The sequence below is a fragment of the Aspergillus aculeatinus genome (assembly GCF_003184765.1).
Source record: "Aspergillus aculeatinus CBS 121060 unplaced genomic scaffold BO66scaffold_6, whole genome shotgun sequence".
In the NCBI taxonomy this organism is placed as follows: Eukaryota; Fungi; Ascomycota; class Eurotiomycetes; order Eurotiales; family Aspergillaceae; genus Aspergillus; species Aspergillus aculeatinus.
This window is the reverse complement of record NW_020291475.1, coordinates 301,289-323,365: the sequence shown is the minus strand read 5'-3', so window position 1 is coordinate 323,365 and position 22,077 is coordinate 301,289. Positions and strand designations below refer to the sequence as shown.

Sequence of the window (22,077 nt, the reverse complement as noted above, 5' to 3'; positions counted from 1 at the left end):
TGATGTATCTCCTATCGTCCTCCAGCTGCAATCAACCACGTGAATTCTGTTGTTCTACCTTGAAGGAAGAAGAAAAAAAAAGGAAGGCGACGCAAGATGGTGGCAGCCAACTGCAGTGGGAGGGGAGAGATGCCTGATCTGATCTCGCCGTACGTGACTGAAGTGATTGGTAAATGGGCGGGGATGTTGGCAAGGACGGTCTCCTTTGTTCGCGTGTCTTTCCTGACTTTGACATCTTTTTGGTGTATTTGTGTGAATATCTTTTTCTTTTTCTTTTTCTTTCTTCTCCCTCTCATGACTTGCCATATAACTTGGTTTGATTCTTTTATGATGGCTTGCGCTTTTTTCTTTTTCTCTCTTTTCCCCTTCCTAACTTCGATGACCCATATTATCTGTTTTCCCTGGGCTTGGGCTTTGCATGTCTTTACCACCTCCCTTTTTTTTTCTATCAGCCCTTCTCATCTTGTGTATAATTTTAATGTCGATGTGTGAGGCATGCTCCTCGGACCACTGATTCGATTGACCTAAATTGTTCAAAGTGAAAAGAAGTCGAAAACCAAATTGATTCTCCGTCCTTCGATCCCATCCCGACTCCACGTCATCACCAGCGCTCTCCTCGTAGCCCATATAAAGCTCATCCAGATGATCGGGTTCCTTTGAGCACCATTCCTGCGTCATGATGGTATCCCCACTACCACTTCCCGCGTGGCCGACTGACACCCCCCCGGCCCCGCTTTGTTTATTGCTAGACCGCGACAAGACTTTGCCATACGGTGCCCCAGTACCGCTAAGGGAGAAGAGATATGCAAACTTTAGACATGCTCCTCCCCACCGTCATCAAGCGGTAACTCAGGTTAAGTGGTAGCTCAGCACTGTCGTGTACGAATTGGGTGAAAAAAGGGCCTGGGTAGGCAGCCTGTAATGCAAGTGACCTACATTACATTCAAGTCGTGCTTCGCCTCGAGCAATGCCACCTCGTTGATCAAGATCAAGTGGGCATATATGCTACAATCTCCTGTGTGCTCATCCAATTGTGATATGGGTGGGATTTTCCTCCCTTCATCCGCGCCCCTACAAGAGTTCCGGTTGTTCGACGCAGTCTTCCGTGAGCGCCTCCTGGGTCTTCTGATCGTCTAACATTTCCCGCAAAACTAGTCTGCGGGGGAAAAAAAAAGAAAAGAAAAGAAAGGACTGGCCCAAAATTTCCTGGATTGAAGCGTTTCATTCAATTTCTCCCTGGATGGCTTACTGATACTAAGGTACTCTCGCCCTTACCTCTACACACACAAACACACAAAGACAAGGAAAAAGCAAAGGGACTGGGAGAGACTGCAGCTATCCGTGCTGGAAACCACCACCACCACCACCACTTTTTGTTATTGTTAAAATATTCAACAGACGAGGGAAATGTGGGCAGTACCTGGTGGTGCGTAGGATCGGCAGATACTTCAATCCCAACCAAACATCTCCATGGTAAAATCCTTCGTTAAGGACCAGAATGTTTAAGTCAGAGCATCGGGCTAACAAAGTGACCTTAGTTAGCCACACGGACAAAATAACACGACGAACTAGAAAAAAAAAAAAAAAAAAAAAAAAAAAAGAGACGAAAGCGCAAGGCGAAGAGGATACTGGCATGAACTCATCTCCTCTCACCGGTAAGAAGCAGAACGCCTAGACAAACTGGTGCAAAACGCTCCCTGCGGGTAACTGCCTCAGAACGAAATTGTGTTGAAACCTAGCCTACCTTAGCCCCACAGTTTCTGCAGATAGCTACTCGTATGTCGCAGAGCCCGCCAAGTATTGCGACGTGCATTGGGGGGGGGGGCACTTAGGCAAGATATCGATGATGTACAGTACCCAGAGAGCTGCAGGCCGAATGGGTAGTACGATCTTGTCCAGAGATCCTCCCCGTCTGCCACAACGGGGTAGGGGAGTTGCGTTTTCTCCCCCGTCAATCATACTCCAGAGCATAAGTTGCCATTGCTCATTTGGTGGTGATGGATGCAGTTGTCATTTGTTGAGATCTCCCCATCTTGTAATTAACTTACCCGGTAGTGTCGATGGGCTGTAGCCAAATCGGCCCCACTAGGCAAGATCCTCGGATTACCTTAATTATTGTTCATACTATAATGGCCGGACCACTGACCCTGGTACGGCTAGCATGTCACTTGCAGCTGTGCTGCATGACGCCATCGGAAGCGCCCGGGACCTTGAAGAGAGATCAGATGAACTCGTTCCTGCGTAAGTAGAGTGAAGAACGTGATTGTCTGCTTGCTTGCTTGCTTGCTTGCATGATCTAAAAGATCAGCGTTGTGAGGCAAAACCACTAGATTTGCACGCGCACTAGAGAAAGAGACTGAGTAGATCCAAAATATAGTATGTAGATAGACAGTAGAAAGCTGTGGGAGGAGATAACGTCCCTGGCCTCAGATGATCAGGGACACCTCGTGAAGAGCATAGCGTCATTTCCACATTGCATTCTATCATTTAATTTATTGGGTCTTCTTTTGGTCTTTTGGTCTTTTGGTGGGGGTACAGATGCGTCAACATGAGCACAGCAAAATCAATGGGTTTAGAACAGAAAGGAGAAAAATAGAGGAGAAGGGGGGGGGGGGGGGGGGGGGGGGGGGGGGGAAGGATATAAAGTAAAGGGAACAGAACAAAGCACAACTCATAAGAGTTCAGCCGTAGGGTATCATATCGCAATGCCTGCTAAACGGTCGACTGCCATATCGTTGCTGGCTTCCAAGCGAACCATTCATTGAAATCCCATGTCCACCAATAATCTCCATTGCGCCCATCACACTCTACCACCCTGATGTGGCTGTCATCCATTTGTAAGGTTGTCGGTTGCTTTCATGCTGTTGCCTTGCACCATGGTGAAGCAGGGTTGAAAGCAGAATTCATATCCAGGTTGGGGCGGGGCCAACGGGCATCGAACCACAATAGCGATAGAAATAACAAGATAAGAATAGAACAGGAAGAATGAGAACCACACGCAGATTATTGCGAAAGAGCGCAGATAACAGACAAGAAAGAGGGCACATGAGGTGCGATACTTTCTTTGGTACTGGGAGCTCCTAGATCCGCAACCCTTTGAACCACAACACCCTGCTGTAGTCAAAACACCCTGCGGTAGAATCCAAGAAATGATCACCCGCGTACAACACAGAGAATAGATAATCGCAATTCATGCATCAAGCATAGCCTGATGCTCTGCCTGCATTGGTGGAACAAAGTGCACCCATGGTAGCAAAAAAAAAAGTGCTTTCAATACAGCATAACACAGCAAACGGAAATGATTTGCAGGCTGCACTCTCATATAGGCCGTAAAGATCGGCGAAGCGTCAAGCAGCCAATATGAGTAAGGGTACGATAATAGATAGATGTCGTGAGTTGGGTTGAACGGGTTTTCGTAAGAAAAGTCACATATGCGGAAGGTTTTGAGCCCTGCCACCGGCCCATTTCCTGAATCTCGGCAATTGTGTCTTGCGCTTCCTTGCAGGGTCTAGACCAGTATTGAACGGTCCGAAATAGAGCCAGGCGGCTGCATGTTTATATATTGCCAAGATCATAGGATTGTGCACTTGAATGGACGTCGATGACTGCCATTGCGGTCAGGTCGGAATGACCGAGGATATTCGGGGCCAGGATCACGGGCTCCTCCTGTCGGCCGCCGGTCTTGCGAGCGGCCCTGCTGCTGACGTTGCTGACGGAGCATGCGCACGACGTCGTAGAATGCCTTTTCCACATTGATGCAATTTTTGGCGGAGGCTTCGACAAATTCGCACCCGAGGTCTTTGGCGAGAGCCTGTCCTTCCTGTGCTGAAACCGCGCGCTCGACAGCTTTGTCGCTCTTGTTGCCGACCAACATGACAGGCACAGGGAGCGAAGGGCCAGAAGGGGTGTGTATGGGCGAGCCCAAGTAGCTAGCACCTGAGGGCGATCCGGAGTTGGCCGATTCTTTCACCATCTTGATCTGATTATAGAACTTCTGTATGCGGGAAAAGGAAGCTCGCGAAGTGATGCTGTAGACAAGTACGAATCCCTCTCCGTCGCGAATCCACTGATCCCTCAGTGCTGTGTACTCTTCCTGGCCGGCGGTGTCCAACACCTCCAACATGCATGATTGCTGGTCAATGACCACTTGTTTTCGGTAGGAATCTTCGATGGTCGGATCGTAGGTTTCAACAAAGTGATTCAAGCACAACTAGAGCGAAAGAAAGGGGGTCAGTTGGCCGAGGTTGAGCGCAGACATTTATGGTAGCAGCTAACCTGGATTGTGAGAGCCGTTTTCCCTACACCACCGTCTCCGAGCACCACCAGCTTGTAAAGTGTCATTTTTCCCGACATGATGAGTTAAGTATCTGTTTCGTGGCCAAGCAGTATGATCACTTTTTTCAAGACACCTGGCGTAAGGCGAAGAAGCCAGAAAGCGGTATTCTGGTAGAACTGCCGAGTGTAGAGAGAATGAGGGAGAAATGAAAAGGCGAAGGCGAGAGAGATGTATGCGGGCTCCACGGCGAGCACAGACGCGGAAACGGAGCGTTGCGAAACGATGGGGGTCCGAAGAACTAATTGGGTAGTGCGATTAGCCACTCAAAACCAAAGCTCTTAGACCGCTGCCCAAGCTCGCATACCCACCCCGGAAATGAGACGAACAACAAGTGTCCACGGCAAGACTTCGGGAAGAGCAAAGAAATTATGAGAGTAAAAATACTAAATGAGGCATACCTGGATCAATTGATATGGTGATGGAAACAGGTTTTGAGTAGCAGTGCGATAAAGACGTATTGCTGGTAAAGTTGCGTTGGCGACCCCCGAGAAGGTGGTGATGTGGGCGTCTGAGAAGCGGGTGTGAATCAAGGAGACTGAGGTTGAAGTTCGACGAGAAGTTCCGAGTTGACTCGAGGAATCTCAAGTAAGCGGCCACCCACAGTTGCAGAAGGGTACAATCAAGCGGGCGGAGTTTGATCGATTGGCTGACCCGTAACTCCGCGTGAACCGGGGGGGAATGGGAAAGCGATTGCGGGAGAGTAGGGGGAGAGGGGAGAAATTCCCCAGAAGAGGAGGAGGAGGAGGAGGAGCGGGAATAATCAAATTAAGGAGGAATCACTGAAGTTCGCACAAGTTGCGAGACAAAAAAAAAGATGACGATGAAGTTCGAGATTATGGGTGCTTCACAATGAATGCTAACCACGTGAGAAGAGGGGCGAGATTGCAGTGAAAAATTGTCAGCAAGGGATTAATTGGCAGAGAAGTCAGCCTGTGTAGATGAGCTTAAGGTAGAACGAACGACTTTCTGAATTGAGTTGGCGGGAAGGGAGAGAGGGGTATATGCGCAGGACCAAGAAGCAAGAAAGGCTTGGCCAGTCGGAGAAGTGTCAGAGGGAGGGGTTAACCTATAGATCTCTGTCTCGATCCAAGACCTTCCCTGGTTTAATACTGGAGAGATGGGGGGCGGGGGGGGCAGGGTAGCAGGAGAGCTGAGAAGACAGGGAGCAATGAGGTAGAGAGGGATGATTAGAAGTAAGTGGGAGAAAAGAGGGAGGGAGAGAGAGGGAGGGAGAGAGAGAGGGTGAGAGATGGGGTGAGAGATGGGGTGAGAGGGAGGTAACTAGAGACGACCGAAAGATGTGACTAAAGGTAGACTAATCGGGAGGTAGGGTTAGGAAGGAATGGCTGAAAAGAAAACAAATTCAAGCTGACAAGAGAAAGAGAGGGACAGAGAAAGCGCGAGAGAAAGTAGAGAAAGCAAAGAGGCGAGGTTAACAGAGGAGAAATATTGGTTGATAAAAATGAAGCAGCGGAGACCGTGATCCCTGTCGCCGGAGAACAACAGCCGCGGTTTAGTCTGTTTAAGATTGGTTGATGACTTCGGTGCAAGCTGTGGTGCACTAGCTTTAAAACGACGAGTCCCTAGGGGAAGGGGAGGGGAGCGTAGGGGGAGAAGGGGAGAGGGGGGTGGTGGAGGGCAATATGGTTTAGGAAGGGAAAAGATACGAGAGGGAAAAGAGGAGAGATGGAAATGTGGGAGGTTAAGCAAACAGAAGTCGGATGTGGCGTCGTGACTACGGAGTACTGACTATGTAACATAAGTTAAGTAAGTATTGAGTAGTGAAAAGTGTGCCAATTGCCTACCTATGTACTCCGTACATACTGTACAGTTACTTTATCAGGCAGGTAACTTATCATACCTAGTAGTGAAAGGCCCCGGGGAAGAAGAGAAACTGTGCAAGGTGACTTGACCACGGAGTGTAGTACATTACAGTACAATACAATCCTCTGCTAGCAGTCAGCAGTCTGCATGCAGCCACTTTCGGCTTGCCATTACCATACAATATCCCTCTAATAATCCGTCTCTTATGAAAGGATTGTTGACTGTATTAACCTATGTAGTAGCTATCGAGAGAACTCTTACTCTCATAACATAGCCATAGTACAATCGCTAGACGCCAACTCTGCGCTTCAATCACACTCTCATGGAATATTCTAAGTTATGTAAGTTTCTTATTGCCTCAAATCCAAGCATCCCCTTGGCTCTTGTTACACATTTGAGCTGAGAAATGGAAACAAACCAGCTACAACAGCATTCACTTACTCAGCCATGATAGACTCGAGATTCAAGACTTTACTCTTGGCTCGCACTTAGACCACGAGCATGTTTGAACTCAATCCGGTTGCTAAGAATCTTTCCTTTCCTGAAACAGGCCTAACAGACAACCTGAGGCTTCCCTACAGAGTTCCAAGGTTCCAACCCATCGTATGCTTTGACCGATTGATACTCCCGTCGGTGCCTGCGCCAATGATCTGAACATTGCTTCCATGTGTTAACTCCTACCCCCACCGCGATTCCTTTGTTTTCTAAGCGCATTGCAAGCCTTCCCAGTACCCAGTATGCATGAATGTATGAGCCATGCAGTCAGTAAGTATTCTTCAGGATGGTTTCGGGTAGACACGAAGTGGGTGCTCAACGGCACTAGTACCTTCATGGCTGCTCCCCACACACAGAGAAAAGACGTGGTATCGGTGGTATTAGACTACACCCGGTCGGTCAGGAATCGCATACCAGACTCATGTGTCTTGCCTCAAGTCTGATGTGGTATCACCCGTGCTTCAGGACGTTTTGTCACACACTCTAGATCGCGCAGGGTCAATTGACCTGGTGGCAAGCAAGAGATTCGGGATGTGTCTCAGGTTCGGATGGATGCCTTCAAGTATACAGCAATTATGGGCTATCGTCTGGACCAAACGATGCAAAACAGGCGAGGACCCATCCGTCCCGCGCAGCAGGGAGATTTTCACTGTTGGTGATGTCCTTAGAAATCGTTGTTCCACACAAGTGCTACGGGGAGAAGGGTAGAATATTCCGCGGCCCCGTAGAAGGAGACTAAAGCCCATCTTCCTGATTATCGGGATTCCCAAAGCGTAACTTTCCCGGTCCCAGGATCATCCCACCTCCAAGAAAGTCGCACTCCATGTCAGAATTTTCTCTGGTAACAAAAGCGACATGAAACGATGAGGAGGTGAGGGCAAGAAAGGAAACTAGATAGAGTGTAACAAGATACCGTCCCATTTCTCATCCTGCCGCTGCTGCTGCTGCTGCCATACCATATGTATCTACACACTTCCCTTTGCCTATCTCCTGAGTGCTGAGGAGAACCGAAGCTCAGCAGCAGTTTTCCTAAGTATATGACGTCTAGGCGAAGTTGGCGAACCCTCTGCCAGTCCAGTCTAGTTTGGGCCTCCCGTGGAAAAGGATAATCCGTGATAGCTAAGCAGCCCGGTGGATCCCAATTAACCCCTATTATCACATCGGTTCTCGGTACACGGAAGGTACTCCAACCTGATGAGCTTCCAGAAAAATCATTGAATTGCTTCTGGAAGGCACTCGGCTTTTATTACATCAGTTTACCGCGTCTCCTGCTACTATCTATGAATCGACTCCTAGCAGGGATTCCACGTACCGGCGAGAACTTGAGGCGCAGCCGGAACAGAGAAACAGATGTCGGGCCGAGCCATAGTGTGAGCACGGGAGGTTCTTGTTCCAGTTCCAGTAACCCAGCCAGTCTGTCTGACTGATTGACTGACTGATTGATTGGCAACTCTGCTGGAATGGAGGATGAATGTTCAAAAGGGGAGACAGATGAGCCTAGGATTTGGATCGGCGGCTAATTAGGCCGACAAGCAGCGTTGGTTGAGTGAACACACGATTGGCAGAAAGAGTTCCTTCCTTCCACCCAATGCTTATCAAGCAAGCAATTAGCCTGGGCTCTTGCCAATGGTGAACCAGAATAACAGTCAAATTTATTCTTAATATGAACCAGCATACAGCGGCGTTTCCTGGCGAGGTTCACCACAGCTCTTCCGCCTATCTAATTTCCCAGCCCCGGCTTTCATCCCACGTGGAATGCTACTAGCTCTCGGAGACTGCACCGCAGCGGTCCGTAATCCCGAATCAGTTAGATCACTTTACTCATTACTGTCGATACGTCGTTGGTAATCTGCCAGGTGAGTATGTGTCCTTTCCCAATTTAACTGACTCGGTCCTCTTCAACAGCAGATTTCGAGAGCACTAGTTCTCAATAGGCAGCTACCATGGTCATCCATGATCACCAGCCATGATAAATCATGCTGCATCAATCATCAACCATCGTGTCATCGTTAGGGTGCCTAAATAGGCCGGCTTGTGATAACTAACTACATGTACCTAGTTATAAGTTACAGACCCTAGACATAGGTCATCGTCTTTTCATACTGACTATTGTACTTTGATAGATATGCAGCTAAGGAAGTTAGGAACATACTATGCCCGGGTGCCTTGAGAACGTAAATGTGGGCCAGTGGCAACTTTTTATGACCGCCTTCATTTACCTTTACCGCTTCCTCTATAGGCATGATCTGAAGCTCTTCCACGAATGCCAATCATGGGTTGTGATAAAACCGGCAGATCTCAAATTATCTAATCCAGTTCCACTTTTACGTTCTCAAGGCACCCTACCGAGTACTACACATTCATATGCACCGTGGGTGGATAAAAACCATCATGGATACGGAGAACGAGATCAGGGGCCGGCGTCCCACCGCTATGGGACGGTCGCTGACTTGCGGCAACCACCCCTGCCCACTCGAGCACATGGCCATTCCCCGTGCACCTTGACAGTTGGTTACCAGTCGTTACGAGTTGTTACGAGTTGTTACCACTCCGTTACACTCTGTATGGTAACAGCAGATCTCGTAAAAGTGACGAAAGCAAATTAGACATGACGTGGATAGTCAACATAAAAGATACAACCAAAAAGCGCGGTAATAGTTACTTTCTATGATGGCATTAGGGGAGAGGAGAAGGGGTAAGGAGGAGGAGGTGGTGGTGGTGGAGATACCTAGAATGCCAAGTCTCCCATGGATACAGCGACAGCAATTGATCCTTGGCTGTCCGGTCGTATATTAACCTGGCTTGCAGCATGAGATGAGATGACGCTGGATGGAATAATGAGGAGAGTAGAGTTTAGTATGAGTACAGTATAAAGAAGAAGATCGTGGATCTTTCCCGTTCCACCTGCCTTATGCTACGTACCTACGTTAATCACTACCTAGTACTTATTTACCTAATTGCCCCCTGGATGTACCCGATGCACTCGAGGCACCCAACCAGTGCACCGACCTCACGTGCGTTTCAGTTAAGTTCCATGGCTTCTCGGATGCCTGGCCGCCATCGGAACTGGACATCCAATGAAAACAAAATCCAATGAGTTTTCTGTTCGAGCAAAGTCCAATCCATGACTCTGAAACTGTTAGATACGACTGTGAACCCTTGTTTCTCGCGTGGTTGGGACATTTCTGGTAAGCTAGTCCGTTATCTGGACAATTGCGTCTTGGTATATTGTATCGAGCTGGAACACTCTGTCGTTGGAACTGGTGAAACACACTGCGATCTACTAGCCAGGAGTGCTCGAACACTGCCAACTGACTCTGTCTAACTTCTAATATATTCGACCTGAACCGACCTTTCAGCCAGCGTGAACCCTGTTTGCAGCCCGAGCTCCGGAGATCACCCGGCTCAACTAGGAGAGGAGGCACGACGATCCTCGCAACCTATTATCCCTGCATCGAGATCATGAAAAGGTGAATTACTACCCTATCTCCGTGACAATGGCGTTGGCTTAGGATAGCATGTCAGGGCCTCTATAGCTGTGAAACAGTACTGCAAGTGGGGTCTCTTAGAAATATACACCCTTTCATGGGAAGGTATGCATGGGATAAGAGTGCGTTAGTCACATGGAGATCGCCAGATCGCCCCATCTAGCACTGATTAGTCTCCGCGCCATGCATGCCGCCCCTCATACATTATAGGCTCGCAGGCAGGATGTCTGGAGCCGGGCCTGCCGGAATGATCGTCTGTAGGCTGCCCAATCGCTTCCCTAAAGACTTCAGGTACCCGAACTTATACTATCGGATGACATTAGTGATAGTCCTAGTTTGATGTATCAATGCCCGACTCACAATTTCGAAGAACGTAGTCTTCTTGAATGCTCCGCCTTGGGTACGTGAGGTCTCATCATAATACAACCCCCGATACCAGCGGTCAATCAACGGGTAGTCATGTCTGATCATCTTGAGATTGCACCGAAAGATCAAATAGTAAGCCACATCGAATCGAGCAATGGTCGGATACAATCGGATGTCTGCTTCCGTGATCTCTTTCCCGAAAAGATATGGTTGATGTCCTGGCTGGGCCAGATGGTCTTCAATCCGATCTAGTGCTTCGAAAAGCGGGTATAGGTTGTCTAGATAAGCCTCCTGTGTCGTGGCAAATCCAGTTTTGTACACTCCGTTATTGATTTTGTCATAAACCCATGAGTTCATCGCATCGATCTCAGCTCTCAAGTGTGGCGGGTAGAACTTTCCACCAAGCCGGTGGGTCTCTCGCAGCTCATGGGGAAGTAGGTCGTCGAACTCGGAATAAAACATGCGGATAATCTCGCCACTCTCATTGTTGACAATTGTCTCTTTTTTCTTGTCCCATAGCATTGGGACTGTGTATCGGCCTTCATAATTGGGATCTGCCTTGAAGTAAAATTGGCTCAACCTCTCGAAGCCATACAAAGGATCCACTGGCGCAGACCCATATCTACCAGAGAAGAACCAACCGTCCGGTCCCAACTCGGGATCGAGAACAACTAGCTGGACTATATCATCTAGACCTTTGAGTGACCGGACTAAATTAGTCCGATGTGCCCATGGACACCCAAAGTTGATGTATAACACATAACGATCCTTCTGCGCCGGAAATTCTGCGTTAGGATCACGCGAGATAGAGGAGCGAAACGCAGCTGGTTTGCGCCTGAAGTGGCCGTCCGCATCGGCATGAGAGTGTACGACAGATTTCTAAGAAGTCAATAATGATCGCTAATCAACAACAGGTAATGCAAACATCCATACCTGCTCAGACATTGTGATGACACCGAATTGTCAAAGACTGCAATCGACCATCACGATCACTGCATCAGAACCGTCCGGTCATCTTGAAACTAAATAGCCTGGCTGCTCGAAGACTGGGGGACTGATTACGAACCTGTGCTGACCGCTGACAAATCGACGCGATGTTGTCATTCCTGCAACCCGCATGAATTACATGACTAGGCCTGCGCTGATAGACCAAGAGCTACTTGACTGGTTGAGAATCAATGCTACAGCATGCAGTCAGACTTGCGAAGCGATGGCCTTGCGTTTGTGGGTATATTGATGAGATGTGTAAACATTGAGTGCTTGCGATGCCAGAGGTATCATGATACACTGAGTCCAGGTTAAAGCCGACCGAGCCTGTGGGGCCGTATCGTATATAGTTTTTCTTCCTACAACTCTGGAGCACGAAGACCAAGAAAAGCCCACCTTCAGGTCTATTGACATGTAGTCGCTATGTCAGGGTTCTTCAGAAAATGCCTAGGCGCCGGGCGACCTCAATCAATCCATCCGTGGCACCATCGACCCACTCGTCCACATACTGCTCTTTGGCTTGAGCAATCTCTTGAGGAGTGAGACTCTCCTCATTTCGTTCCACATAAATGGTCACAAATCCTAGGGCTTTGGCGGCTTTCAGATCATAAAGGTGTGCAGCCACCATTGCACAATTGCGGGGATCCAGTCCAAAGCGCTTTGCTGCGCCAGTGTACACCTGTGGCGACGGCTTATATGCCCCAAAGTGTTGAGCACTGACAATATCCGTGAAGGGCAGAGATCCATGGCGTTGGAGGTCCTTCAAGAGAGAGACATTGCCATTGGACAAAGTGCAGGTCCGGAAACGGCGGTTGAGCAATTCAAGGCCATTGACTGAATCAGGCCACGGCTCGAGTCGGTGCCAGGTAAGAACAAGCTCCCATAGTTCATCCTCGGTGAACAGTCCTTTTAAGTTCTGCTCGTGGAGCAGCTTCTGGATGGAGTGGAAATGGTGTTCATCAACGGAGACAAAAGCTTGGGTTGGGTCAAAGGTTCTTGTGAATCAGCCGTAGGATGCCCTCTATTCTTCCACCAAATCCCGCCAGTCGTTGGAGGACATGGCCGTCGCGCGGGCACGCAGAGCGGACGAGAGTGTTTTCCTGGGGTCTCGCAATGCGCACTCAGCAGCTTCCCTCAGAGAGTTGGCGACACAATGACGCCATTCTACAACCGTTCCAAAGACATCGAAAAACAGCACTTTGAGAATTGATGTGTTCGCCATCAGAGCGTGAATGGGTTCCCGTAGCGATGAGCTTTCAAATATCTGTTTCTCACCTCACTTTCTGTGCTCAGTCTAGTGTTATCTGAAGCTACTCAGTCCGCGTGCAATTAATGAGAGCGAGCCTGATAGCGCAATTTATCGACGTCCCAGATCGTGGTTGTCGAGCCGAGGATAAGACGTGGCGGGGTAAGCTGGTTAGAGTCCATAGCTAACTTTAACTTACTACTGCAGTTATACGTAATGAGTAATGACCAATGACCTGCATTGAGTTGATTAGTACTCCGTACTCCATAGGTAGGTAGTCGCTCCATACTCCCATAGAAACATCGGGTCAAATAGGAATCTCACCAAGGGGGCAATAAGATCAATCTCGTTTGATGGACTAGAATGATAATCATGCGAGGGCCATCACATCTCATCATTAGCGTACTAAGACCTTCTGCATTTAGGTCGAAGGTCGGTCGGGAAGGCTTTCCAAGCTTTAAAATGAGGTAGTTATTATTGCATGGTCAAGTGAAGAAAGAGAGGGGAGGAGAAGGGCTGGCTCCCTGCATTAGTCATCTTCTATTTGGTCATTGTGACAGCCGCAGCTGCAACCCAATGATCGCCGCGTTCAACGGCGCAATCCCAGTGCGTTGCAGTGTTCGACCCAGACATCCCCCTGGGGTCTCCAAGCAAACGTACTGTACATAGTAGGTACTGTGTTTCTTTCTTGCGGCTGTCTCTTCTTTCATTCTTTCTGCATTGTCCTAACCAATTGATAAATCCAGGGAGAAAGGTTTGAAAATGCTAGGTAACTTACTAGGTACTAGGTACTGCTGTATCTTGCCTACCTACCCGATATCTACTCCGTAAATGCCCTCTCTTTCCTTCGACAGCATCGAGGTCAGCATTGCTGTGGGTGGGCAGTTATTTCAATGCTGACTGACAACCCTCAGCATCCGAGACACTTCTTTCCGTGCACGGTTGACCTGTCAGTTCCAAGTCGCGCGCTTTTGCCCCTGAGCCGGCGTCCGGCAGGCGCAAAAGCTAGTCGTTTTGCCGCGTGGGTCGCCAAGGATAAAGCCAGTCTGGATGATTTATGGTACAGTACGGAGTACGTACCGTACCTAAGTTACTATGTAGCTGCGAGTCTGCGACAGACTACTTATTCTCCACGTTCATCTATTTCAAGCTCCAGGCTGACTGACGGCCGATAGTTATGCTATAAGCAAGTTCTCTAATTCCACAACCTGCCTAGTGCACATCATCATAGCCCTTCGATGACGATCGAATGCGAACGGACGCATTGCTTAACGGGAAACTTCCACCTTGAAAGGCCCTGCGAAAACTCCCGTCCCCCAATTGCCCGCCAAGGTCATAATTCACTATGATATTAATATCGACCCGCAGGTCCGAGATTTGTGCTGCCTGACAGATTCGTAAAACTCAGCCCATTTTCAAGCGCATACGAGCAGTCAAAGGAAGAACTACACCGGCGATTCGACCACCAAGGCTAAGCAAGGGCTTGTCGCTGCTCCGCCTCTAATTTCCGGAATGGGGTCACTTCTCAAAAGTTGAGCGCCGGCCCGTCCGTCGCCTCTGGTGTCTATTCCTGAACCAGGGAACGGCGAAAAAAAAGGGGTGGGGAGCTCGAGCTGGGCCGACCCAACATCCAAGGATCCTTCCCGGCTGGTTTTCTATGCTCGTTTTCCCCCTCAGACCTTGCTCGATCCTCCAGGATATTTCCAACTCCGACATCAATTGAAAAGCACGAGGCACGCTACACCAGCATAATGCTCATCGAAGCGCGCTCGACGGTCCACCAGCGTACGTTGATCTATCCACCTCCTAGAATATTGCGCGAGTCTATTTGTAGGCTGGGCTCCCTCATATCGACTCATAGGGCTAGTCAGAGGGATACCGGACTTGACCAGTTCAATAATGGCGTCTACAACACGGGCCACGGATTTTCGATGATCAACTCGAGGGTAGACGCAATATTGAGAGCGTTTCCGATGATGACTTACTAAGTCACCACTGTAGAGATTACTGAGAGGCGAACGACAACGCTGCTTGCTCTCTTGCACGTTGACATCTGGTAAGCCTTCAGAACGCTATGCGCAAACGGACTACCATTGTTCACCTACCCTGACCGGGTCAAGATGAAAATAGCTTGCTCAACCTGGCCAACAACGAAGAAGGGCTGGAATACAATCATCATAAAGTTATGATGCTCGGGAAGGATACACACTCAATACCCAGAGTGCCAAAAGGCGAATTGTCTCAAAACAGCGGGTCCCGGACTAACTTGACTAACTAACTATAGTACGGAGTAACTAGTTAGTGTATCTAGCTCCACGGACCACGACTAACTAACTGCCTAGCGCTTGACACGAACCCCCGTCACAACCGGTGCTTAGCACTTTGCGTCTCGAATCTCTCTTAACTAACTACAGCACCTGCAGCCTTCGCTACTGTATTAGTGACTTAATGGCTCGTGGATAAACACGGTTGGTTTTCTTTGTTCGTGGACTCCATTTTGTTCATCCATTTTTCATGATATATGAAACTAGGTGATTCTTGTCCCTCTCTTTTGGATTATGGAAAACAGACAGTGACGATCTTCCGCCTAAATGGACAGGCAAGATGGTTGACCTCCTTTTCCCTCCCTCTCTCCTCTCTCCCCTCCTCTCCCCCTCCCACCTCCGGCACGCGCGCCGTCGTTCTCTCTCCTCTTTTTCATCTTCTGCTTCCTCCGCCGCCTCCTTTTATTATTCCCCACTGGCTGAATCAACAGAGCTGATTAAGTTACTAGCATAACAAAGTTAGGTTGTCACAGCGTTTCAGATTCTACGTACTCACTCATACTGATTACTCCGTAGAGTCCGCACATTCTTTCTTCCTCCTCCCACCCCATGTACCTGCATCCTCAGCCGAACCCGTCGCCCTACTCGAGTACAACCTCATCTCTATCTATCGAGATTTGATTGGATCGGGATCGCTCTCTAGGCCAGCAGTGGCAAGCTCTGGTGGAGTCGTTTGGTGACCTCTCCTCACTAACAAATAATTGGTAGGTACGTGGAGATTGCCTTCGATGATAACTCATCTCATTTGCGTTCCCCTTCCCCACCAAAGTATCCCACATCCACATCCCCCTAATCTAGCGAACACCCCTGGTTGAAGCTAACCCCGTTGGACTTGTTGTTCGTCCTTTTGTAACGTTGTCTAAGTTATCTCGTCCTAATCCAATCAATGACTATGACCGGCCGACTCTCTATCCGAAGCTCGGACAAGGTTTCTGTGCAGGCGCAAGCCCCAATTTAGTGCTTAATCGGGTGTGATCAAACAGACGCCTTCGCTGATAATCTTTCCGTTCCCCTCAGATAGCCAGTCTGGCTAGAATCTCGGACCTACTGGGATGTACAGTACATGATTTAATTTTGTCGGTTCTGTTTTTTTCTTTCTTTTTTACTTTCTTTCTTCTAAAAAAGGCAAGGCAAGGCAAGATAAACCAAGTCAAGGAAGAAAATATCATTCGTGTTTCCGGGTCCGCGACGCCGCAGTTGCGCTGCTACCAGATTCAGTACTTCGCCTCTGTTCCTCCATACTTCCTGTTCGACTCCCCCCACGTCGCCCATCATACTTCAAACACCTTCCCTTCCTCTCACTAAGTGACGGGCAGCGTTCTATACCACAGATATCTTGCTGAGTATCCTCACGCCCGCATCTGCCTGTTCTTTCTGCACGAATCGCCCAAGAAGGCCACAGGACGCGCAAGCGTCGAGTGCCGGCTTAATGTATGCCATTTCACTACCTCCAACCATGTTTTCGGCCTTTCGCTCTGTCCCTTGAACATCAAATACTGACTGGTTATGATGAATGCTATCTGTTGTCTAGAAGTCGGAAAGTCTCCTTGATCGAGTCCTACAGCTACTGGTTGGCCGACTACTTGTTCTCCATCGAGGGGTCGGCGGAGCTATTCTACGCCACTCAGGAGACGCGGCATACATGGATGCTGCATGACACATTCCGGCAAGGTCTGATTGATCCGTCACCATCAAGGGGAAGCTTCTTCAAAGCTATCTCTTCTGTTACGAACGCAATGGCCGCCAATAGCATATATACCAGCTCTCCAGTGGCAAAGAGCTTTCCACCTCTTTCGTCTACACCCCCAAGAGCCCCGTCCATTCGATTACAAGTGGACTTAAGTGACCTCTCCTCATTCAATTCACTGCCAATTCACAGCTTCTCGCCCCCGGGTCTCAGCGACTATGATGATAATGTGGAGGACGACAATCTTTCACCGCTAGATCCGCGGCGGTTCACCCCAACTCTGCATGCCTCTTTGGTGTCAGAAATCCTTTCGCTCCGGCGAGATGTGGAGAGTAAACTGAAGGCGATTGAAAGTCTGGAGCATACTTTGGACGAATCACGTACAGAGAATGGCAGCCTTACTGAACGACTATCGAAGAGCATGAAAGAGTCTCGCTCGCTCAAGCAGCAGCTGCAGCTTCTGGAAGGTGGCTCGTCCTCCGCTATCAGTGAACTCGCCAAGGAGCGGGACCAAGCATTCGCAAACATTGCAGATCTTCGCAAGAAACAGGAGCAAGCACAAAAAAAGGCTCGCAGTCTTGAAGAGGAGACAGAAAGAACAGTGCAGCTGTGGGATCGAGAGAAGGACAATTGGGACCGGGAACGCAGAACCCTGGAACGGAAAATTCATGTGGTTGAAGGTCGGCTGAAGGTCGTCTTAGATGAGGTGGCTGCAGCACAGGAAGCACGCTCTTTTCATCCCACGCGGGAGAGCGAACGCGTGACAGGCGCCAACGAGAGGCTTACAAGCAAGGACAGTGATTCCACGAGCATCGTCTCGAGCAGCGAAGGACGCCGCCGGACCAGCATCACGAGTATCAGTACTGGCAACTGTGACGAATTCGACTACCACAATGTACGCTACTCTATGGCAAGCGTTACCAACATTCCTGTGGTCAAAGGTGAAGGATTGAATTTGGCCCAAGAGCTTGCTTTTGATGAAGATGATGAGTTTCAGTCTTTCGACCACGGCTTCAGACCTGTATCTCCTGAGGCTCTACCAGAGGAGCGGCCTGTCTCGGTACATTCACAGCTGTCCAGCACAATTAGCATGGGGGCAAAGGCTAGGAAAATCCTGGGACTTTCGCTTGGTAGCATGGAGGGTTATGGTGCCAAGAATGAACCAGTGTCGGAGCCTGGTAGCCCTCTGAGATTCTCTTCAAACACATTCGTGTATCGAGATACCGGGGTGCAGTATTCTCTTCCTCCGTCACCCACATCGGACTGCCTACCTGAGATCGACGCCTCAGCTCGGGCTCCGGACGAAAATGAGAGTGAAGAAAGCCGGTGTTCGTGCCAAGTGAGAGATATCAGTACATCAACTCTGACCATCGACATGGTATCCGCTTCCTGTCAAACCGTGGCAGGCCTCCCCACACCCCCTTGGACACCCAGCCTAGACGATGTCCAAGCACCCAAACCAGTTTTGATGGTTTCATCTTCCATGCAAACAATTGAATATCCAGTTGGGGAACCTGATGAGCAGCGAATCAGTGTGTCGCTCGGCGACATGAGCGCGTCGGGTCTCGAGATACCGATGATTGCAATACACCCTCCTTGCTCTGAACCACCTTCTCCTCGAGGTAGCGTAGTTCTCCCACCACAAACCAGGAGCGTGTCTTGTCAAGCCAGTTTTAGCTCGAATTCCGACTGTCGGGCGATTGGAATTCAAACAGAAGAGATAAAGATAAGTCAACAGCCAGTCAAATTGCCGGCTAGCTTGCTCCCATCCGCTATTCCAGACCTGCCGTTCTACAATGTGACCGAGGATCTTCCTGTTCAGCCATACTGCCCACCGCCTCCCCGGTCTAAGAAGAGAGAAATCAAGCCTAATCAGGAAACCGGGCCGCTTGCGACGGTACAAGCTTATCCAGGCAACAATGACAATGGTCCTTTGGTAGAGGGATCTGAAAGCAAGCTCAGACGTCCACTTCGCTCGAGTAGTCTCTTTGCTGGCTTTGAGCAGGGAAGTGATGAAGAGTTACCGAATAAAGTCAACGAAGTCCTCACCGATGACGATCTCCTAAATCGACCATTCGCTTCTTATACGCTGAAAAGAGGCAAGCTGGTCTCAACTCAAGACGGCTCAAGCTTGGACGGAGGTGTGTTGGCCGAAATTGATGAGCATATATCAAAGTCAGAGGCTTGTGATCCAGAAGTATCCCTAGACTACGAAACTAAAGACAGGCCCGGGTCTTCTTGGAGTCAGCGAATGGGACAAGGTCACCGGAGACAGAACTTTCGCAAAGCAGCCATGGTACCCAATGGAACAGCGGCTCGTCAAACTTCGCGTGCTCGAAGCCCCAGTGATCCTAGTATTGATGATGGCCGCGCAAGCAGTGCCTCCCACATTGCTCCTCCTATTCCTGTCCCAATCCGGCTCAGTTCAAGAAAGTTCCCCGCCCGTCGAGGTGATGGTCAACAAAGTCCAACACCATCGAATCCTGGAACTTTTTCCGATCGTGGACGTGGGCGGGTGATGCGGCGTCCAACCCTCCGGCGTGTGCGGTCTGCGACTGCCATGGCGCAGACAGAACGGCCTGAAAGCCGGTCGTCGCCGACATCTACTTCGTCGTGCAGTCCTGTCAGTCCGCCGCACCCTTCACTTCCATATGAGGAATTTACTGCCCCATCCGAAAGCCAAGCTGTTCAACGGCGCTCAGCTTTTGCTCCAACAGCATCTCGCACCTTTTCTCATGGACGGCAAGATTCTACAGCAACATCCGTCCAGCCCACCAGTGTTGTTGATGCTATCGCACAGACCATGGTCGGGGAATGGATGTACAAATACATAAGGAGGAGGAGATCATTCGGTGGTGTTGGAGAGCACAAAGAGAGTTGGGAAGGGCGCAGTGCCGATGAGGTATCGGCGAATATCACCAATAGTGGTGTAAGGCACAAGCGCTGGGTTTGGCTGGCACCCTATGAGCGTGCCGTCATGTGGAGCAGCAAGCAGCCTACGAGTGGGCCTGCGCTGCTGGGCAAGAGTGGCCGAAAGTGTGAGTGCTCTCTTATGCGACCCAATAAGTACCTGGCGTGACTAACGTGGTTACAGTGATGATCCAGTCCGTTCTTGACGTCAAGGATGACAACCCGCTGCCGAAGGGATTAAATACACAGAGTCACTTTAATCGATCAATTCTCATTTTGACGCCACAACGTGCTCTCAAGTTCACGGCCACGAGCGTGGAACGACATTATGTCTGGCTGACGGCATTGTCTTTCCTAAGTCACACTCCTAGTGGTATTCATGATCTGGCTGCCCTGCCCCCCGTGCCACAGGATGAAGACACTGCAGCCGCCCCATCGCCCTCTCTCCGCCGCAACCCAATCCGTGACTCAATCCGGATAGCCAAGGGTCGGCCCCGGCCCCGACCCAAGGGGAAACGATCTTTCCTCGGTCAAGTCGAACCCGTTCCTGAGCTTCCTACTGGCTTTGAGTCTAATCCATCTATGGATGCTGCTGACCCTCCGACGGTGCCACGGTTTTCAAACCATTCGCGAAAACGAAGCAACACCATGCCACGGATGCCAATGATGCGGAGCTTCTCCAGTCAAGGCTCAATACCGTCGGTTGAGTCCACGCGAGGCTCCTCTGACACGTATGTCGCTCAGTCTTACGGGCCTGGAATTCACAGCATACCCAACAGCGTCAGTCGACGTACCTCTGAGACTGGCGCGAGGACGGGGAACTTCTTCGATGCAATCGGAACTGTTCGCATGGAGGCCTTCATTGATCAAACGAACAAAACCCGGGGTCCTCCGTCTGGCCGACACAGCCGGAAGGCATCTAGCACATGGAGCGCGGCTCATAATCCTACTTCTCCGCATCGAACCGGCGGTGAGCCTGTTCGCCGTGTTGACCCCTTTGCAGAGTTCTGAGCAGGTTGAGACAGCAACGTCTCTATCTGTACCGTCACAGAAACGGTAGCAATAGAGGCTATTTTGTCCTCTTTTAACCGATATGTTACATGCATTTGCTTTTTTTATTCTAGCGTACCCGATCTGCAGGCGTTGTAAGCGTCTTCGATACCATCTCTCGGTCTGTCTTTCTCTTCTCTGCGCTTATCAAAGATGATATTGTCTAATGTCTTATCCTTTATGGGTGCGGAAGGTATCCCAAAATTGTAACCCTCTTTGGATGCAAACATGCCGTCTTTGGGTGAAAAGAATATAATTGAACTGATAAAAACCATAATCCCTCCCGCTCGAATAATGCACAGCAACAAGATTGGGACCTCCACACACAAGATCGCCAGCCCAGGCAGTATGATATAAATGATCATCCCCCCCTCATCCTTCTCTCTAGCTCACAGTCCATTAACACATGCTGCAGTGTCTGCAGACGAGTTCGGTTCCTCTGTCTGTATATGTGTACATGCTCTTCTTTTGTTCTATCACGGAAGCGAGGAATCGAGACATAGGGAACCACACGGACCCTCCGTTGGGGGTCAAGGGGAAGAGCCGCGGAAAGAAAAACAGGACAATCTTAGAGACAATTATGGGTTCGAATCGTTATCCGCAGTTGGCTTCGGTTTCACAGCTTGGCGGCTTCCTTGATCTCTCCGACCTTCAGCTTGGGCGTATACTTCTTCAGCACACCCTCGTTGTGATACTAAGGGGCCCGCGAGAGAGGACCAGTCAGCCCCGGTTGTAAACTCAGAGTCGCATTAAACGAAAGAAACGAAACAAGAAGGGACAAGAAGCAACACGAGCCGGGTAGAGGGACGGGTTGTTGCGCGCGTGTGAGAGAGAACCGGGCTCGGGGACAAAGAACGGAAACCTGATCCCGACACGGCACCCAGGCTTCGCTTCCGGAGGAAGGGATGGGTGGCTGGCTGGCAAAGACCATCGAGGATGAAAGAAAACGAACCTTCCAGAACTGCTTTGTAGCGTCCTTGCCTGCCACGCGCTTCAGAATCTTCGCGCCACCAGGGTGTTCATCCACGAAGTTGGTGACATCGAAAACGGTGTTGTCGATGATGATGTAGAGACCCTTGTCCGGGGTATTGTGCGCAGCGACATCGGTGGGGGTGAAGGATTGAGACATTTTCTCTTTCGGTGTGTAGGTCTGGCTTTCTCTGTGTAAGTGAGTGGGAGAGCGGGAGTTGGATAGTATTAATTGTTACGGAGTAGTTATTTCAGGAGGAGTGAAAACAGGAAGTCAAAAGGAAGTGGATGATGAAATGGGGAAACCAAGTAAGTGGAAACGCGGGGAGTGCAAGTGTCAAAGTGGAACATGCCGAGGTCCAGCAATAGAATCTAGTTGAGACTGCCCGACTAGT

At 49.7% G+C, this 22,077-nt stretch overlaps 7 protein-coding genes across 7 annotated transcripts; 1 reads left to right on the top strand and 6 right to left on the bottom strand.

The window, feature by feature from the left end:
* Positions 1-1,236: 1,236 nt before the first annotated feature.
* Positions 1,237-1,739, bottom strand: BO66DRAFT_201460 (uncharacterized protein). Its single transcript, XM_025642526.1, has one exon. The coding sequence runs from the start codon at positions 1,633-1,635 to the stop codon at positions 1,336-1,338; it is 300 nt and encodes a 99-aa protein (XP_025507448.1). The 5' UTR covers positions 1,636-1,739; the 3' UTR covers positions 1,237-1,335.
* A 1,832-nt stretch (positions 1,740-3,571) lies between these two features.
* rasB (Ras small monomeric GTPase RasB) lies at positions 3,572-4,353 on the bottom strand (the record flags this gene model as incomplete). The annotated part of the gene is made up of 2 exons (XM_025643449.1): positions 3,572-4,210; positions 4,276-4,353. The coding sequence occupies 2 exons, from the start codon at positions 4,351-4,353 to the stop codon at positions 3,572-3,574; spliced, it is 717 nt and encodes a 238-aa protein (XP_025507447.1).
* A 5,739-nt stretch (positions 4,354-10,092) lies between these two features.
* Positions 10,093-11,578, bottom strand: BO66DRAFT_201382 (uncharacterized protein). The gene is made up of 3 exons (XM_025642525.1): positions 11,443-11,578; positions 10,504-11,388; positions 10,093-10,449 (listed from the first exon to the last, which is right to left on the bottom strand). Exons 1-3 carry the CDS (start codon positions 11,452-11,454, stop codon positions 10,348-10,350), a joined length of 999 nt encoding a protein of 332 aa, XP_025507446.1. The 5' UTR covers positions 11,455-11,578; the 3' UTR covers positions 10,093-10,347.
* A 354-nt stretch (positions 11,579-11,932) lies between these two features.
* Positions 11,933-12,723, bottom strand: BO66DRAFT_468491 (haloacid dehalogenase, type II; the record flags this gene model as incomplete). Its single annotated transcript, XM_025652658.1, has 2 exons — positions 12,555-12,723; positions 11,933-12,491 (listed from the first exon to the last, which is right to left on the bottom strand). The coding sequence occupies exons 1-2, from the start codon at positions 12,716-12,718 to the stop codon at positions 11,933-11,935; spliced, it is 723 nt and encodes a 240-aa protein (XP_025507445.1). The 5' UTR covers positions 12,719-12,723.
* A 4,079-nt stretch (positions 12,724-16,802) lies between these two features.
* Positions 16,803-20,674, top strand: BO66DRAFT_408558 (putative nuclear migration protein; the record flags this gene model as incomplete). The annotated part of the gene is made up of 2 exons (XM_025649125.1): positions 16,803-19,791; positions 19,848-20,674. The coding sequence occupies 2 exons, from the start codon at positions 16,803-16,805 to the stop codon at positions 20,672-20,674; spliced, it is 3,816 nt and encodes a 1,271-aa protein (XP_025507444.1).
* A 52-nt stretch (positions 20,675-20,726) lies between these two features.
* BO66DRAFT_201251 (uncharacterized protein) lies at positions 20,727-21,243 on the bottom strand. Its single transcript, XM_025642524.1, has one exon. The coding sequence runs from the start codon at positions 21,076-21,078 to the stop codon at positions 20,779-20,781; it is 300 nt and encodes a 99-aa protein (XP_025507443.1). The 5' UTR covers positions 21,079-21,243; the 3' UTR covers positions 20,727-20,778.
* On the bottom strand, positions 20,931-22,063 carry BO66DRAFT_388718 (cytochrome b5-like heme/steroid binding domain-containing protein). The gene is made up of 2 exons (XM_025646629.1): positions 21,666-22,063; positions 20,931-21,407 (listed from the first exon to the last, which is right to left on the bottom strand). Exons 1-2 carry the CDS (start codon positions 21,840-21,842, stop codon positions 21,330-21,332), a joined length of 255 nt encoding a protein of 84 aa, XP_025507442.1. The 5' UTR covers positions 21,843-22,063; the 3' UTR covers positions 20,931-21,329.
* Between the last annotated feature and the right edge of the window lie 14 nt (positions 22,064-22,077).